The sequence below is a fragment of the Pogona vitticeps genome, chromosome 3, assembly GCF_051106095.1.
Source record: "Pogona vitticeps strain Pit_001003342236 chromosome 3, PviZW2.1, whole genome shotgun sequence".
Classification (NCBI taxonomy): Eukaryota; Metazoa; Chordata; class Lepidosauria; order Squamata; family Agamidae; genus Pogona; species Pogona vitticeps.
In genome coordinates, this window is record NC_135785.1 from 69,535,363 (window position 1) to 69,554,012 (window position 18,650).

The 18,650-nt window shown below is 39.0% G+C and overlaps 1 protein-coding gene across 6 annotated transcripts in view; it reads right to left on the bottom strand.

Moving 5' to 3' along the window:
• Positions 1-2,078: 2,078 nt before the first annotated feature.
• The window catches only part of ATE1 (arginyltransferase 1), an 89,693-nt gene continuing 73,121 nt past the window's right edge, over positions 2,079-18,650 (bottom strand). For all 6 annotated transcript variants that reach the window (XM_020786476.3, XM_020786481.3, XM_020786480.3 and 3 more), the window contains 2 exons: positions 16,662-16,782; positions 2,079-2,947 (listed from right to left, as the gene is read on the bottom strand). In XM_020786476.3, coding sequence (XP_020642135.3) covers positions 2,769-2,947; positions 16,662-16,782 — 300 coding nt within the window. In that variant the 3' untranslated portion in view covers positions 2,079-2,768. The remainder of the gene's footprint in view (positions 2,948-16,661; positions 16,783-18,650) is intronic.

An 18,650-nucleotide genomic window follows, 5' to 3' on the forward strand; every position in this document is an offset into this window, starting at 1 on the left:
TCCCGTCATGCTATAGGCAGATGAACTCCAGCCCCAGCAATGACAGGCAGATGACATCATCGCTACCGTCACAGAAGCATGGTTTGGTATTGTTTTGTAATTTTGTAATCCAACAGGACCTCTTCAACAGTGCAGTTTATAGAAGAGAAAATCTTCTGGCTGGTGTTCAGAATTTATCATAATGGGGTAATTTTACATGAGCAAGAATGACCTTTAAAATGTTTGGCTATCTGATGGATTGAGTCTAGAAAGGAAAGTTACCCAGAATTTTTTTCTAAATGCCTGACTAATGTGGACTTTAGATTAATGGCCTAAATCTACCTTCTTAGCTAGATTAGACCATTGAATCAACTGCTGGAAGGTAAAACTTTTGCAAATACTATTGATACAGTGGATCTACTCTAGATGGGACTACCAAATGGATTTCAACTACTGTGTTTTGCTTAAATTTAAATACAAAATTACATACTATGCATTGGTTGTGTGTTCATGCTCCTCACCATGTAGATATTAGCACTGACAACATGAAAAATAATAATTGAAAAGTCTACCTGTCACTTTTATTTTATGATACTCTTTGGCAAGAATCCAAGGATGTTATTCTGCTGGATCCCACCATTCCATCAACTTTGCCAATCCCTTCTCCCTCCTGCAGCCTTCTATCCACCCAAATAATTTGATCCAGAGTGCTAAAAACTCCTTAGTGAGGTGAGAAAACACCAGCATATCTCTCCCACTCTGGCCGCCTTACATTGGCTGCCCATTCGTTTCTGCGTTGTCTTCAAAGTGTTAATGATGACGTATAAAGCCCTAAACGGTTTGGGACCTCGATATTTGGCAGATTGCCTTCTCCCACCTAGATCTACCTGAATTGCTCGGCACAGCCAGGATGGACGGTTGAGGGGCCTAACGCCGAGAGAGGCATGGAAAGAAAGAACTAGAAACTGGGCCTTCTCGGCAGTGGCCCCTCAACCATGGAACAGCCTTCCATCAGAGATCCGCCTGACACCCTTGCTGGGTGTTTTTAAGAACCATTTAAAGACTTGGCTCTTTAGGCAGGCCTTCCCTTCTGTCAGTCCTTGAATTCTATCTTTTTGTTCTATCACTCCCCATCTTGAACACACCATATTATTGATTTAATTGTTTAATGACTATGATGTTTTATTGTATAATATTTTATGACATTTGTAAGCCGCCCTGAGTAGATGCTGGCTGGGGGGGGGGAATCAAATAAATAAATAAATAAATAAATAAATAAATAAATAAATAAATAAATAAATAAATAAATAAATACTGTTGGAACAGTATTTTTGGCATCATGAAGGCCTGCAGCAGGAGGCAGAGTAAGAATAAGTCTATTCTATCTGCCTGGGACACAAAATGCTCTATTGAATCTTGGTCTTTAAGTCTGCTGAGTATGTTAACCCAACAGTCTATGACAGGCACTGTAGGCCTCATCAGTCTTTAAAGAAGCATATGGAGCAGATATGTTTTGAAGAGAGTGAGCTAGCCCTGCCCCATCATGGTATTTAACATGGAAACACAACAGTCTGATGAGTGGGTGACTGTTGCATCCATGTAGCCTCTCCATATGAGCCAAAACTCTTATTCTGAGGAAAGAGGTTGCTCGTGTAGAGAAGCTATGCAGATGCAGCAGCCTCCCCCATCAGAGAGTCACATTTCTTTCCTCAAAAGAACAGGTGAGGGGGAGCAGGGCTAGCTTATTCCCTTGAACACATTTTGGCTCAATACACTTAATAATAACCATCTAGAGCTGATCTAACGTACAAATTCCAACCATCTTTGACAAGGGTTAGGGAGGGAGCAGAAGACTACAATTTCCTTTTTACTTTTATCACAACAGCGATCAGCCTGTCAAAACTAGCAACATGAACATGTTTAGCAAAGTTAGAAACTTGTTGCAATAAACATGACAAACAGCACTTCTGAAGAAGGGCTCATTTTACAAGTTAATTAAAGGCAAACTACTGTTCCATCCTGAAATGCACACAAATTCCCAATGCAGTATTGGATTTTTTTATAGCTGTTCTAGAAAACAAGGAAGACTGAGAAAAGGCTGTCAATGAATATAGATTTAATTAGAATAAAAATATCAAAGAATCATGTTAAAGGTTACAACTTTGTATTTGTTCAATTTTAATGAACACAGGAAAGCCGTGAATCTCATCAACAGTGCTGGCTATACAGATAAAACACAAATAGAGGTACATTAAATGACTTTGTGGGTGCCCAAACCAGAAAATTTTAATTTGGTCTTTGCTACTGTAGCCTGGCACAAGGAGGACAAGCTGAATTTGAAGTACCCTTGTTTAACTATGCTTTGAAATAATCTTAATATGCAACTGCTCATTTTATTTTTCTATAATAATCAAATAAAATACAAAAATTAATTCCATAATTTTCACTACAGCTGGTACACATTACAGCACCCAAGTGACTGTAAATATTCTCTGCAATAGATGTGTGCAAAACCATACAGGGGGTGATCCAATTACTTAACAAACTTCATATCATGCAAGAAAGGAATTAAATAAAGAAAAAAAGAACAAGAAATCAGACCCTTGGGTGAAATATCAAATTGTAGTATATCAATTTCAGATGTGTCAATTTAGTGAATTTCTAAGAACGTGAAGAAATACATAATGTGTCTCTACTGTTAATAGGCATATAGACACAAAACTTGCACGGGCATATACTTCAGCAATAGTGCAATAAGAGTTCCAAAGAACACCCTCAGAATGAACACTTCAGCTTCTAAAAAGTAACATCCTCTCTGAACATGCTTGTCCCACCAGAGTTGCATATTGCCGAACACTTTCTTCATCATTTGGCCCCTTCCGTCTTCTTTTATACACACCGTAATGCATAGCTGTTCTTTTATGGAGAATCCGAACTCGATCCAGTTCCTTCACGTTCCCTTCATCCTCTGAAAAGAAAAGCAGATACATTCACAGTCATATTTCCCCAAAACACATTATAGTATATTTGTCATATGTTATTGTTCTGTGATGTCAAGTTGTTTTCCATTTATGGTGAACTTAATTGGATTTTCAAGGCATGGGGGATGTTCAAGACTCGTTAACCATTGCCACATCCCCGTGAGCTTTCATTGCCAAGTGGGGATTTGAACCCGAGTCTCCTGCACCATAGTCCAGCACTCTATCCATTACACCAGACTGTCTCTCATTTACAGGGAGGATAACAAAAGAGTTGTGGCATGTTAAACACTAACAGATTTGTTTCAAGTTTGTTTGTGGATTACAATCCATTTCTTCAGGCCCATGAAGCACATCAGACCACAGGTTTATAGGCACAGAATACATGGTAGAGGGAAGGGGACCAAGTGAAAATGAAAAAGGTGAACATTACATTATTAACGGGCTTTTAAAATGACAACATGATTAGTAGCAATCATACTGCTGATTAGACAGGCCTCTTGTTTTCAGCAATTAGATGGCTGTGCTAATGTAGAATTATAACAAAGAAAATAATATTTTTAAATATGTATACTCAGGACTATTCATAAACTTGGTATATTAACATATGTAGCATGTCATCATCTTGAATTTCTTGGTACCTATGTATGAATTTACATTCCTAAGGCCTACAGTAGATCTCAGGCAGCCATCCTTCTTTGAGACAGCAAAATAATGGGAATAGAAGCTACTGTCCCAGTTTCAAGAGGGACTGTTTGCATGGCATCCTTCCAGATAAGTATAGTCATTTCTTCCTGCAGAACCTGACATGCTGCTGTAGTTCTGAAGTAGCCTGTTGGAGGGAGAGATGTAAACTCTGTAGCATAGCCCTGTTGGACTATGGTCAAGACTTAATTGCTATTGGTAACAGTGCTCTACTGTAGGTCTGATATATGGTGCTAGGAGAGTAATGGGCTGCAGATCTCAGTCAAAGCTGCTGCTTGGATTTTTCCCCCCAAACTGTGTTGTGACATTAGTAGATCAGTATTTCAATATCTTCATAGGTTGTCTGAAGCACTGAGAGGAGATAGTAGGTGAAGCTCTCTGTCAGTTGGAGGTCTACCTAGTTGAAGATTGCAGATAAGGGGTTCTCCAGGGAGAGCGATAGGATCTTTAGTGGGGGGGTGAGATGAGAAACCCATGCACTTCACTACATTTCATTTTTTGTAAATATGGTCTATTATATCATTGTTCTTCTCATTAAAGAGGCCTTTTCCATCAACAGGCATACATGATTGAGAATCCTCTAATATGACCCCTGAGTGCCACTGCAGGCAGCAATATTTTTAGCAGTGCAGTCCATGGCATGGCAAATAGCGTGCATCTCTTGAGTTGCTAATACCATGACCTCTTGTTGAAAAGTGAAGGCCAATACCATTATCTTCAGATAGGCTATTAAAAGAGACTAGATTTTGTCCCAGATATCTATCTGATATACTCCCATGGCTGCTTGATAATTACCAATGCTGATTCCTAAGGGAGTAGATTAGCTCCTTCTCCCAACCACGTCCATTTTCTTTTCTCCCTGTTGTTTGGGGTTATGTTGTGGTGGCCCTTGGATCTGGTTTGTGATGTCTCAGTGATGACTGAATTTGGCTGCAGGTGTTTGAGAGAAAAGGTGGTTTATCATGTATTTTATAGAGGTTTTCTACTTGCCTGGATGTTGGGAGCAGAGAAGATGGTTTGAGCCACCATTCTTTGGTCATTTCAAGGAGAGAGGGGAGGATAGGGATATGAACTGGAGAAGCAATATTTTTGATAATCTGGTTTTATTTATTTATTTATTTATTTATTTATTTATTTATTTATTTATTTATTTATTTTATTTTATTTTATTTGATTTATACCCCGCCTATCTGGTCTACTCGACCACTCTAGGCAGCTTCTAGTATAGGATAAAACAATAAAACACAAGAACATTACATAATCATTTGATACAGTTATAATAAAATAGAGTGAGAATAAAATAAGAAGGAATAGAAAAGAAATCAGGTATTGACTGGAGGGAAGGCCTGGATGTACAACCATGTTTTTAATTGGGTTTTAAGGATTCCCAGCATAGGGGCTGCATGAATCTCTGAAGGGAGGTTGTTCCAGAGGCGAGGAGCCACAGCCGAGAAGGCCCAGTTTCGTGTCCTTTCCTTCCGGGCCTCTCTCAGCGTCCTCCTGACTCGCGTGGGTGATCTGGGTATACCTTGGTGGGAGCAGGTGTTCTGCCAAATATCGAGGTCCTAAACCGTTTAGGGCCTTGTAAGTAAGCATTAAGACTTTGAAGTCAACGCGGAAAAGAATGGGCCACCAATGCAATGCAGCCAGAATTGGAGAAATACATTGGTATTTTCTCATTCCAGTGAGGATTCTGGCCGCTGCATTCTGCACCACCTGAAGTTTCCACATCAGCCTCAAAGGCAGCCCCACGTAAAGCGTGTTACAGTGGTCTAATCTTGAGATTACGAGTGCATGCACCAAGGTAGTGAGGGCCCCCGTGTCGAGATAGGACCGCAGCCGGGCGATCCGCCAGAGGTGGAAGGAGGCGGTGCGGACTACTGATGCCACCTGCGTTTCCATGGTGAGTGTCGGGTCCATATGTACGTCCAGGCTGCGGACCCCACTCTTCGCAGCCAGGGTCACCCCCCCAAACATGAGAGAGTCACCCAAGCTGCCAACCACGGGGCCACCCACCTTCAGAACCTCCGCCTTGTCTAGATTCAGCCTCAGCCCATTTTCCTGCATCCATTTCAGTACGGCCCCCAGGCAGCACTGTAGGGACAAGACGGCATCACCTGCAGTTGGTGAAAAGGAGATGTAGAGCTGGGTGTCATCAGCATATTGATGACATGAAGCCCCACACCCCCTGATGACCCCTCCCAGCGGCCTCATATAGATGTTAAACAGCATTGGGGAGATAATCGACCCCTGTGGAACCTCACAATTGAGACTTCACGGGGCCGAAACACTCTCCCCAAGCCTCACTCTCTGGGGACGGTCCCCCAAGAAGGAACGGAGCCATGCGAGTGCCTAGCCACCAATTCCCAACTTGGAGAGCCTCCCCAGGAGGATACCGTGGTCGACGGTATCAAAGGTCGCTGAGATGTCGAGGAGGACCAACAGAGACATTTTACCCCTGTCAGCCTCCCTCAACAGGTCATCATACAGGGCGACCAATGCCGTCTCTGTACCGTGGCGCGGCCTGAAGCCCAACTGAAATGGATCCAGGGCATCTGTTTCATCCAAGTGAGCCTGAAGCTGATCAGCCACCACCCTCTCGACCACTTTGCTCATGAAAGAAACATTGGCGACGGGCAGAAAAAATAAGAAGGTTAAGTGACAAAGATCCTACTAAAAGCAAAAAACCCAAACAGCAACATAACAAGAAAGGAGAGAAATGCTATGAAGTCCCTAAACTCAGATCCTGACATCATCATTCTGCTAGCAGAAAAAGGCAACACCACAGTAATCATGCAAAGAGAAGACTACAAGGTCAAAGTCAGGTAACTTCTGGATCCCGCCACCTATAGAAAACTGAGATGGGACCCAACCAACAAAATCACAAAACAAACAAACATGTTGATCAGGAGTTCTTCCCTGTACCCCAAAATCCTTCAATGAATCTGCAAGACAGAAGCTCTCCCACCAAGACTATATGGACTCCTCCAAATCCACAAAGACTCAATCCCACTCAGGTCCATTGTAAGTGCCATCGGCTCCCCAACATATGAATTAGCAAAATACCTTCCCACCCTCCTACAGACCCACATTGGACAAACCTCATCCTACATCAAAGACTCAGAAGATTTCATAAACAAGATCAGCACCCTAAAACTCAACCCCAGGGATGGACTTATTAGCTTCGATGTAGTATCCCTATTCACCAAGGTACTGATAAATGGCACTCTGACATTCATCCAGCAGATCTTTCCAGAAGACAACAGGGCCCTTTTCCCTTTTTTTATTTTTTTTTTAATTTTTAAACTACTAGGGATAGGGTAGGGAATACAAAAGGTGAAAGGAAGTGGAAGGGTAGGAGCAAAGGGTTTTGAGGATAGGAGAACACAGAATATATAATCATCCAATCTATTCATATTAAGTATGAATGTTATGGTCAGCAAAGGACAAAAGGGACCATTTCACCACTGCAGGAATATACCAGATAACTTGCAGTTGTGGCAAGGTATATACTGGAAACAAAAAATGCAGCATCCAAACCAGAATCAAAGAACATGAGAGACACAGCAGACTAAAACAACTGGAAAAATCGGCAGTAGCTGGACATGCCCTGAAACAAGCTGGGCATGAAATTCTATTTCAAAACACAGAAGTAGTGGACAGCACCAGCAATCATCATGTTAGACTGCTCAGGAAAGCCACTGAAATCCACAAACACCAGCAGAGCTTCAACAAAAAAGAAAAAAGTCTAAAACTCAACAAAGATTGGCTCCCAGCACTGAAAAACACAGCCTGCAAATGGTCAACAAACTCTACACAGCCACAAGGACCAGTTATCATTGCACACAAATGGCCAGCTAACAACACCCATCAATCACAGTGACAGATCATCTCTCCCCCTTATAATAAGACACCCACAACAAAAACACGCTGATCACCCTAATCAGCCAATCTCCTGAAAAGGACAAAAAGCTGATCCCACAGCTATCCCACAAACTCAACTATCCCACAAACTGCACCAGAGAAAAGAGTTCTGACTCCTGTCTTCTGAAGATGCTGGCCACAGAGACTGGCAAAACATTAGGAAGAAAAACCTCATGAACATGGCCAGACAACCCGAAAAACCTACAACAACCATGCCTTAACTTACTTCCCTGCTAGCAATCAAAAGAGCTTTACATGTTACAAAAACTCAAATGCTGGTTCAGCTTGTTCACAGCTTTCTGAAATCCACTGACCTTTTGAAGTGTAGCCAAGTTTTCTCCAGTGTTCTAGGAAGGTTTTATTTTTTCTGTTACCAGATATACCAAGTCATTGGTACTATTCTCCTTCTTTAAGGAAACTTTACAAAGGATAATATTTTCAAGTTCAGCTCCAGGATGGGAGCTGAACCCTAAACTGAGCTTGAGTTTTAAAAGCAAGCGGAAGACTTATATTTACAACACCTTTAGGCAAAATATTGGTTGCAACCTGAACAGTTCTGGCACCCACTTGCATCTTTAAACAAATATCCACATAGAGACCTTGTTTCAGAACTGCTCGTTACTCTTCAATCTCATTCACTTTTATTGAACACTGAAACCTGATACATGAGGAACATTTCTTTCTGCCTTATACTGCTCCTGGAATCAGGCTTTATTCCATGTACCAGATGATGCTGTACATCTATTTTGTTGAAATTATCACTGGTGCAAAACAAAACAAAACCCAAAAAAAAAAAAAAGAAGAAGAAGTTAAAAAAGGCAAAATAATGTAGCATAGCTGTGTCTCTAAAGTGTTACAGTCTTTTGCTTTATTTTTGTTTGTTTTTGTTTTTCTCTTTTGCAACATGTTGAAACAGAGTGATATCATTACTTCTTTGGAAGTTCTCTATCCTTGACCACAATTTTATACTATTGACTAAATATGAAGCTATTGCATATTATTTTCACATCAGAGACAGGGGAAAAACTCTAAGGAATTTGAACATTCTTTGCTATAGTCTGTTCATTAAGATTTTTATCTGGCGAGCTAAGCCACAGATTTTGTCAACTTGGGCAGTAGATCTCAGGGGTTTCAGGCCAACTCAATGCTCAGGGGTGTTAACAGATTTTGGAATCATTTTACAGATCTGTACAGCTATGAAGAAAGAGTTATGTAGAGTAATGTCTGAAATCAGTATGTTTATGTTCTCTGGTGATTGTGTTTTAAAAGAACCAGCCAGTTGGAAAAAAATGTATCTATTACTGAGTTCAGTGGAGATATACATATGTTGTTTACCTGTATATGCTGGCTGACTGTTAAACTGTAACTGACTACCAGCTGTTAAGAAGGCAGGTTTCAAGTATTTATATTAAAAGGACGAGTCCAAAATTGGTGGTTTTCCCAACATGTGGTGCTCAGGTAAGGTGGTGTGACAGAATGTCGGCCACCTTACATGTAACTGGTCAGCAATTTGGATGAGGGCCTGATTGGAAAGAACATAAAGAGACCACCAGCTAAGGTAGATTGCAGTTTTTGAGTGTGTGTGTGTGGGGGGGGGGAGAGTTCAAGAGCTAAAAAGAGCCCTAGCAGTGAAGTCTGAAAAGAGCCGAAGAACTCAGAAAAGAAAGCAACTGCGGCAATAGCAGCACTGAGGAAAAAAAGGTCCACTTGGGAAGCTGACATCCCTTCAGACAAAACTGAAGAACATCTGCAGAGGAAAAGGTGGAAGAGAATGCCGAGGGCAGGCTATGGTAATAGCAGAAGCTTATGCTGCACTTTGTAGTTCTTATCATAGGAAGGAACTGCCAGAAAAGAATGAAGGTTTTCTGCAGGAAGAAGGTTGCTGTAAGATTCTAGAATACAATTTTGCGCACCCAGTGTTGAGACTGCACAGCAAGTCCTTATTGTTTGGTTTGTGAGTTAACAAGGATGGAAATTAACTAGAGAATTGTCCCGGGAATGAAACTCTAGCTTCACACATATTTTTAATAGCAGTTGTAATGAGATTAGTACACCTAATGTCATTTGAAGAATATTTATAAAAGTTAATAAAATTGTTTTTATTGTTAAATAATAAGAGTTTATAATGTACTTATTTAATTTAAATAAATTTATTTAATGAATTTTGAATTGAAATCTTATCACTTGGTTCTGTGTCTATGCCAAGCAACCAAAGGCATTGCAAGGAGTGTTAAATGAAAAGAATAGTTTAATTTGTATAGAGGCAGTGAGAAGTTGTTACGGATTCTTAAGGATTCTTAAAAGGAACCATGTTAACATAGTGTTGTACTAAAATTCAATCTACAGATGTCATGAACCCATCACAAGTGGTGTACAGGAGTGAATATTCGTTTCATGTTGCTGAGCACCACTAATAATGCCCCTGCTCCAAAAGTGGTATAAGAGGTGTTACTGTAATGAATTCCTTGAATAAGAAGTGATATAGTTTTTGAGAACGTGAGTAATAAATCAACTGCATCACTTTTAAGAGGTAGATTTCTAGCTCAAGATTTTTATGCTAGCATTCTGAAAAAATGTAAATTTAGGCATAAGTTATGTGATAAAAAACCTCAAGCTATTAAAAACTACTTACCACAGTATGATTTATATTATCTGTCAAGAAAGGCTTTTTTGGTGTAGTTTTAAGTCAACACTAAAGTGATTTCAGATGCATCTTTACATTTTCATAAAGAGCAAGTAAGAACCTCTGTCACCACAATAGCATAAGTAATTTGGTCAGCTTCAAACTAGTCATTGTTCTAGTGCCAAAAGCCAGTAAAAAGGAAAAGTGTTCATTTTATACATCTTAACTGTTAGGTAAGATGGCTTTACTTTGATTTACTAAGACAGAACCCAAATGGTTTTTGCTGTTTAAATAAGGAGCTACTGTGGCAATAAGCAAGCTATAACTATGGGCTGTAACAGAAATGGAACTGACATTTCTAGTCAGAAACACCCCCTCTGGATCTGTCAGTTTCAATTTTACAAATTTGCAGCTACTGATCTTCTTAAAGCACCAAATATGCACCACATCATAACATAAACCATAAATGTACTTTTATTTCACATTTCACATTTTAGCTATAACCTTTACAACCGAGGCAATGTTTTTCACTTCCTATATTTAAATAGCTCACCAGGTTTGAAAGACTTCTGCTTCTATGATGCCTACTATGACCTAATGACCAGCCATCTGCTGCTAATAAGAGGCTCAAAGGTCAGTGACCATTTTGAAAAGGACCTTACAAATGATGTAGAGAATAGCTTGGTATAAATGCAGAGTTTTGTAGAGATGGCCTGTTGCCTCTGCAGTTGCTAACATGTCAATTACTATTCCTGAGTGACAAATATAGTGTCTTTCTCCTCTCACAACTAGGAAAGGTCTGTTCTGCAAAATATGTAACCTTTTTCCTTTTGTAAGGGGGGAAAACCCTTTCTAGGATCCATATAAAATATGAGAGTAGGAAAAGCAACAGTAGTCTGTATCTTCTGAACTTACTTCACTAGATGTGGCGCACAAATACTTGTGAAGCAACATTATCATTTTCCCTTAGCACACAACTGAAATGCAACAGACTTAATATTTGGTACATTTCTCCTTTAGCAGATTTCTAAATATATTTTGGAAATTTCCAAATATCTTTTAAAAAGACACAAAGAAGGTTCACAATTGTAGTTTTTAAATATGTACAGTATAAGCACATCAGGGCAAAAAACCCACAAAAAATTGTGGCACCTTTGTGTTGTACTTTAATGCAAGTTTTCGTGGATCAAGTTCACTTCCTCAGACATAAGAGTGAGACTACATGACATGGCCACCATGTATAAATATGATTTTGTCCGTTATCTGTATCCCAGCCTGTATCATGTTTTTGCCTGTTTTGTTTTGCTTTTTTGGTCTGGTAAGTTTCATAATGTTCCTAGTCTCTATCAAACACACCAGGGGCCTCTCTGCAAGCTTGTAGTGAATTGACTTTAAATAGGTTGTGCTTTTAAGGTTCTGTATCTATTTAATATTCCTTACAGCAATCTTAGTTCAGTCAATCTCCCTTGTCTCTACACTGCCACTCCTGATTAAACCTAGGCATTAGAAGCTGAACAGGACTGGTTGTCCCTCACAACCTAATGTAAGTTTTGCTAGGTAGGACATTTACCCCCAACCCCCATCAACCATGCTGATGTAAGGATCGGGGGCCAGGGTGAGATTACATACCTCCTAGCACATTCTCTTCAGCTTGGACTTCATGGATTCTGACAGCCTAAGAAGCCATCTATGCTGCATATTTGGTTGGGTTAGTGTTACTGTTATCCCAAAACCAACATAAAGAACAGTATTATTTCTCCCTTGTGGAAAAAAAAAGCATATTAATTAGCAGACACTAGCTCATGCTGCTCCTCAAGCAATGCTTGCAATCCAGAGTGTCACTCTCCAGTATTGCTATGATGTTGACCTACTACAAAGCCTTTGCTCGGTCCTTCCTCATTAGAAAGCACAATATAATTGCTTTTATAAATGGAAGAGCTATGTGCCATGGCCACGACACAAAAGTGCTGATGGATGCCCATCTGCCAACAGCAGAACTAGCCTGCTAAGAAAGCCAACAATCAAGTTGTTCCAGCACATGCTGATTCAATCAAACTTGTGTTTGTTTCCTATGAGTCACTGCCCTGGTACAGCAGTTGACACAAATGTAGCCCATGTGTTACACTGCTATTAAAATATGTGTTAAATTTTAGTCTTGCCATTGCTCACTTTCACCATCTTGCCTTCCATTCAGTTACAGAGATCAATTTGTGCCCAACTTCATGGCCTTGAAGACCCATTTACTTTTGCCACTCCACAACAAAATGTTTAAAGAGGATTCTGACACTTTGTTGAAGCCACTGGATTCAATTATGCTGTGGCCTGTGGTGTTCCATGGTCTGTCATAAGAACTATTATCAGTTTTTATCACTTCATGAGCACAAGGTTCTTTATGCACTGCAAAACATCTTTGTCAAAGAAAGATTAAATATAAAATGGAAGCTCAATAAGACAAAAAGAGAGGAGAATCAGATAAAAAGCATGTTATTAAAACGGACAATAAAATATATATTCACAAATAAAATCACTGTGATACAGAAACCAGGCAAGCAGGAAAAGAAACAAAAATTAGATATTCACAATTCTAGAAATGCTCATTCAAAGTTTATACATTGTGTGTGTGTGTGGGTGTGACCAATGCAAGGTATCACATTTTCAAGAGAGACAGCTAGGGCTAGTGTTTATTAACCCTGTAGGTAAACAGCAGTATGCAAAACAAGGTTTCATCATCACCAGTGATAGCTTTCTTTCGGAAATGCTGCACATTATAACTACTAAACCAATACTGAGTCTGGTGTGTGTGTTTCTGATCATATGTGCAGTTTCCTTGGGTACACATGTCCACCTCAAAAAGATTATTACATAGCCGATTGTGACTCCATAGCAGCAGACTGCTGGATTTGCATCAACTGAACAATGAGATAAAAGTAGAAAATCACAGGGAAGCAAATAACCTGCTGACTCCTCTCCTGCCCCAAAACACAACATACGTCACAAGAACATAAATGCTTTTGAGTTATATCTGTGAAAGCTTATTAAAAGCATTAGAATGAAATCAGTCGGTCAATCATCCTTCAACCCAGTGGAATACCCTGTGATTTTAAAGTGATCTTTAGACCTTTCCACATAGTTTGCTTCTCAGCAAATGCTTCTGGAGTGATTCTTGTGAAAGCATACATGTTGAACACATTACAGTAATGCTGGTTTCCATGTGATTCTTTTTTCCTCCAAGATAGATCCAGGAAGAGACGTTGGCTGGAATTTGAAAGCTTATGAAGTTATGACCAACACATTTACAATCTCCCATGCTATTTATTTGGAATATGACCAATTATTAGTAAGCATTAACATTTTTGTGCTTGGAAAATAAACAGTGATTCAATAATGATATTCTTTTCTCACTGCTAAATCACAGCATAGCTAGAATTATTTAACAAGGTCAGTGATTCGAAAGTTGCCTACCTATTATCATTTCCTTTGCATACTAGAAGTGGAATTGACAAATTAGTTTGGATATAGCTCATTAGCACTATCTCTGCTGTTTAAACATATTTTATGACCAAGGATCATGCCGGATTATGAACTTCAATTGCCTTCAAGTGTTTATAAACTTAATTAAAAACAGATGCAAGTTCCAAAATGTAAAAAGCTGAAAAAGTTGCTGGGAATAATCAATGCAATTTCCTTCTTGGTATCATGTAGGGCAAGAACTTCTCAATTTCAGCCACAGTGTTTGTGCTTGGAAGGTAACTAACCTTCCAAGGTTTCACTAACTTTTGCCTTCTGTACCTACTCAAGGAAACTTGGAATAAATGCAAATATGTCTGTCCTTCCTTCCCTCCCTCCCCCCCTCCCTCCTTTTGTGTTAATGGACAAATGTTCCACTAAGCATCAAGTGTTGTTAAATTATTTCTGTTACAATTTAGTGCAATTTTTAAAAAATGCAAATGTAGCTCCTGACTTCAGCAAGGTATTCTGGCATGTATCCTGTTTTGATTCTGGCATGTTAATTATTCACTTCAAAAACCATGACACATTTAGAAATCTGGACCCAAAAAAATCCCATGAGTTATAACTGAAGCCACAAATCAGTTTATTAACTGTATCTCACTGATGTGTTTTACCACTTGAGAAGTGTGGCATTAAGATAATACCTTTAAAACTTTTAGCACAGCTATACAATCTTCAATTTATCAAATATCACTATGTGCTAGGTCTACAACTCAAATAACTTGAATATGTTTTGTACTGACTTCTTGGTGGGGATGTATAGTTTGTGTGCATGCCCCCCCATCTTAACCACACATTTAGGAAACACCCCCCCCCCCATTGTTTCAGGTATGTCAGGATAGAGCTTATAGGAAGTCTTGAATCAGAAACAGATTCATTATTACCTTCTGTACTTTCCATGCCAGAATGCTGTCAGAAATACAGACATTTCTGAAGAACTGCATCCCTTCCTTTGTTAGTAACTTTGTTTCTTACATTCTTTAGCTGGCTTCATAAAGGAATTATTTAAATTTTCGGACTGTAAAGTTAGCTGTGTAATTTAAATATTTTACTGTATACAAAAGGATAATCAACTTATAATGAAATCCATACACTCCTATCTCAGCACACCGTTCTGAAATAATAACCTATAGGGAGGCCTTTAAAAATATTTAAACTATCACTCTGGATGACAAAAGATTAAAAACAGTCAAACAACTCTTCACAAGATAGCCAAATATAGCCAACAGAATAAATTGTTCTTCTGTCTCTGCTGCCTCAGCCAGTGGGGTGGGGGAATTATTTTTGAGACAATTATCTTGCCGTGAAAAATTCAAGAGAGGTTGCAGACTTCTGGGGTAGTTTGCAGCTAGAGAGAGAAAAATATAAACTATCCTAAAATATAAACTACTCTCTCAGGTTCTCAACAGCTCTGCCTAATACTTTATGAACTGGCAAGTCCCTAGTGCTATGTTATGAATGATTACAGTATGATACCTACAGGCCTTGTTAGGAAAAGCCATTCCATAAGAAACAGAACATACCATTGTCTGTCTAACCCAATGTTTATGCTCACTGTATTTTAATTAACAGACTTATTTTACTGACAACTGTAAGAAGGTGTTCTGCAGGAAACTGGCCCTGGAATGGAGTACTGCTTCCTTGAAGCTAGCAGCTACACAAGCCTCAAATGACTGTAGCTCACAGCATGCCTTCTGCTGTTCAGCAGGTAGCTATGTTTTAATTTCCTTAAACCACAGGACACAAGTCTGAATTCAGATTGTGTCTGAGCTGATATATTTAGTATGGACAGAGATGCCGATTTTTATAGTTTATCATTTCCAAATGATGGACACAGAGGTTTATATTCTTCAGGCTTGTGTTGAGTTTCTTCAAAAAATCATTATGCTGCCATGTTGGGTACTAGTTTACTTTTACCACCAGTCTTCTGCAGGCAATTTATAAAAGGCAGCACAACTCTAAGGCAGAGGAGAAATGACAACCTACTTGTCCTGAACCCAAGTGTTTTGTCTTTCAGTCTGTGATCCCTCCTATCCACTGTTCTCTAATTCTATAGTGCCATTGTTGACAATAGATTCAGATTGTATATATTAGCTGGAACAAAATAAATCCCAACAACACACCGTGCTACTCTATGACTGACTCTGGACAACTGCTCTTCATTCCAAAAAACATCTTTGTGTTTAGATTAAGAACTATTTGGTTTTAAACCAAAATCATTCTAGAAAACGGTACAACACAGAGAAAATCAAGATTTTATGTGTTGCTTGGCGTCTAGAAGATTCTCAAAATTTTAGAAATATTTATTCAGGCAAATATATGACCTCCACAGGCCCAATAACATTTATTAAGATTGGTACTGTGTAAGACCATTAAATTGTGTCCTGGTTCACAGATTTCCCATAAATAGTTAATTAATAAAACAATGGTTAAGTGGCATATGCCCCTTCTATCTCCACACAGAACATCCAGTATGTGCCATCACCCTTCATAGGAATGTCCTATTTGTTGAAATTGCTGAAGTCCCTCTTTCACTCAGTCTTTGTCACTGCTTGTATGTGTGGACCATCATTATTACACCACCACTGCACTGTTTCAGCAATGGTCAGGTGCATATATGGACTGGAGCACTGAGTGTGTAGAATTACTTAAAAAAAGAAAGTATACTTTGGACTCCATGGATGTCCACATTGTCAGTCCATTTATACGTAGCATGAATGAGTAGGGCAGATGGGAGCTGTGGTTCAAGACTAGGGCCACAGTTTTTTATTATTAAAAAATCTACAATAAGTACCTTTTTAAAGTTGTCCAACCCTGATTTATAGCAAAATCAACTTGACCCATACTTCCTATAATAAACACTGACAAACTAAATGTGATCCTGATAGTGAGAAAGTTTTCTAAAGTGGCAGTGAACCAAAAAATGAAAGTTTCATGCCCACCTGCTTTTACGTCTTGATTGAAGCGACAATATTTTGAACGTTCAAGAGAAGGCAGGCACTGCTCAATTGGTACCCAGACATAGGTTTCTGGGCACAGCAATTCAGAAGGTCTATACTGTCCCTAGAAAAGGAAGAAAAGGGGGAAAAATCCATACTAATTAGAAGACAAAAACAAAACAAAACTTCTTCATATGTCTATAGATTCCAGAACCAGGTATACAAGAGTAGTAGAAAATCCTAAACAAAATAATCTAAAACACACATAGGAAAGCATACAATTTTTCCAACAGATGTTTATGCTGCTCCCCCACCCTTTTTTCCATGATTAGCATTACAGTTGCATCACTACTTTTCTGGACCACTTACATTTTCCCGTTTTTGTGAGTTGGTTAATTACTGATATACAGAGTGGCTGTGAAACTGTATTTGTCCAATAGATTCCTCTTTTGAGCAAATAGCTCCAAAACATTTTAAATTCAACTGGCTTTACTTTTACATAAGCAAATACAGAATTATTTCATTTCACTTGGCTTTCTTATACAGAGGATGTTTCTGGCTGCAAGGACATTAGAAAAAAAAATTGTTCTAGAAAGGTAATGGTTGACAAATTTTTGGACACCAGTGGCCCAATGAAAATAGATAGTAAGTGTACTGTACTATTTTACTATGAAGGAGCAAATCAACTACAGAGCCATGAATCTTATTCCCTTATAGCTGTATTTCAACCCTATTTCTTGAAGGCTCTGTAGTTGATTTGATATATAGAGAGTTGATATATAGAGAGTTTTTGATGTTTTTGGAGCTTATTTCTGCATACAAACATATTGCCGTGTCTACACTGAGACTGTCTGAGGTTACCAATTCATCACACATCATGCCACGCTGGGTCACATTAAGCATCTTGAGAATGGTTCTCCATATAGCAAAGGACAGAACACTCTTTATTTTGCACTACCACCAGAAAATGGTATTTTTCAAATCGAGAAAAAGTAATTTGTTGGAGGAAACAAGCTTCCGCATGATGGCCAACTACTCGATGTGTGTGGAAGTCTGTTTCCTGGAAGAAAACCAGGCCATAACTAACTATGCCAAAAATATGAACACTGCGCCACATACATTGCAGCCTCTTTTAAAGGCCTGTGTATCAGATGCAGCTGTAGAACAGAAGATTCCTGGCTGAGGCTGATGTTTCCTGGGTTAAAATGAATCCATTTATTAACTAGAATTAAACACTGAATAATTGGTAACAGTTACAGAAATTTCCAAAGCATCTGGTTACCCACTGTGTTCTGTACTCCAGATGCATCTTGTTTACTTTCTAGCAGTTTTCATTTAACATTGGTCACATAGGGCTAGACATTGTCATGCAGAGGCTGGAATCTTGTTGCTTTAGCTTACACCATGTAAAGCTGATGACATAATCAGCTGCAGCAATTTTTGGATATAAAAATTTCCCGATTCCCTCCTCTGAAGGTCCTGGGGCTCCCTTGGGATCCCCTTCCTTGTGGGGAAGCCAATGGGGGTCAAAGGACGGAAGGAAGGCTTTAATTACCTAAAGTTACTACCACTAGGGTGATTTTTACTGGCACTGATAATTTTTGGAAATTAAAGACTCTCCCCCAATCCATGTCCCACAGTCTCCACTGGCTTCATCAAAATGAAAGGGATCCCAAGGGCACTTAAGGATCTCCAGGGGGATCTGAAATTTTTTTATTTCTGAAAAATTTCTACAGCTGATAATGTTATCAGCCTTACTCAGTACAAGTTAAAGTGACAGGATTTCAGCCAGAGATGCAAAAACATTATTAAGAAATAATTTAGCATATGCTTTTGATAAATTCAGCATATACAGAGGAGAAATAGGCTTATTTTCAAGACTATTTTATACTGACATACATTAAATCTATTTACACTATAAAGTCAAATTCATTATTTCATCAAGCAGGGTATAAGGTGATGAATCATACTATCATATATTTCTTTATCCTA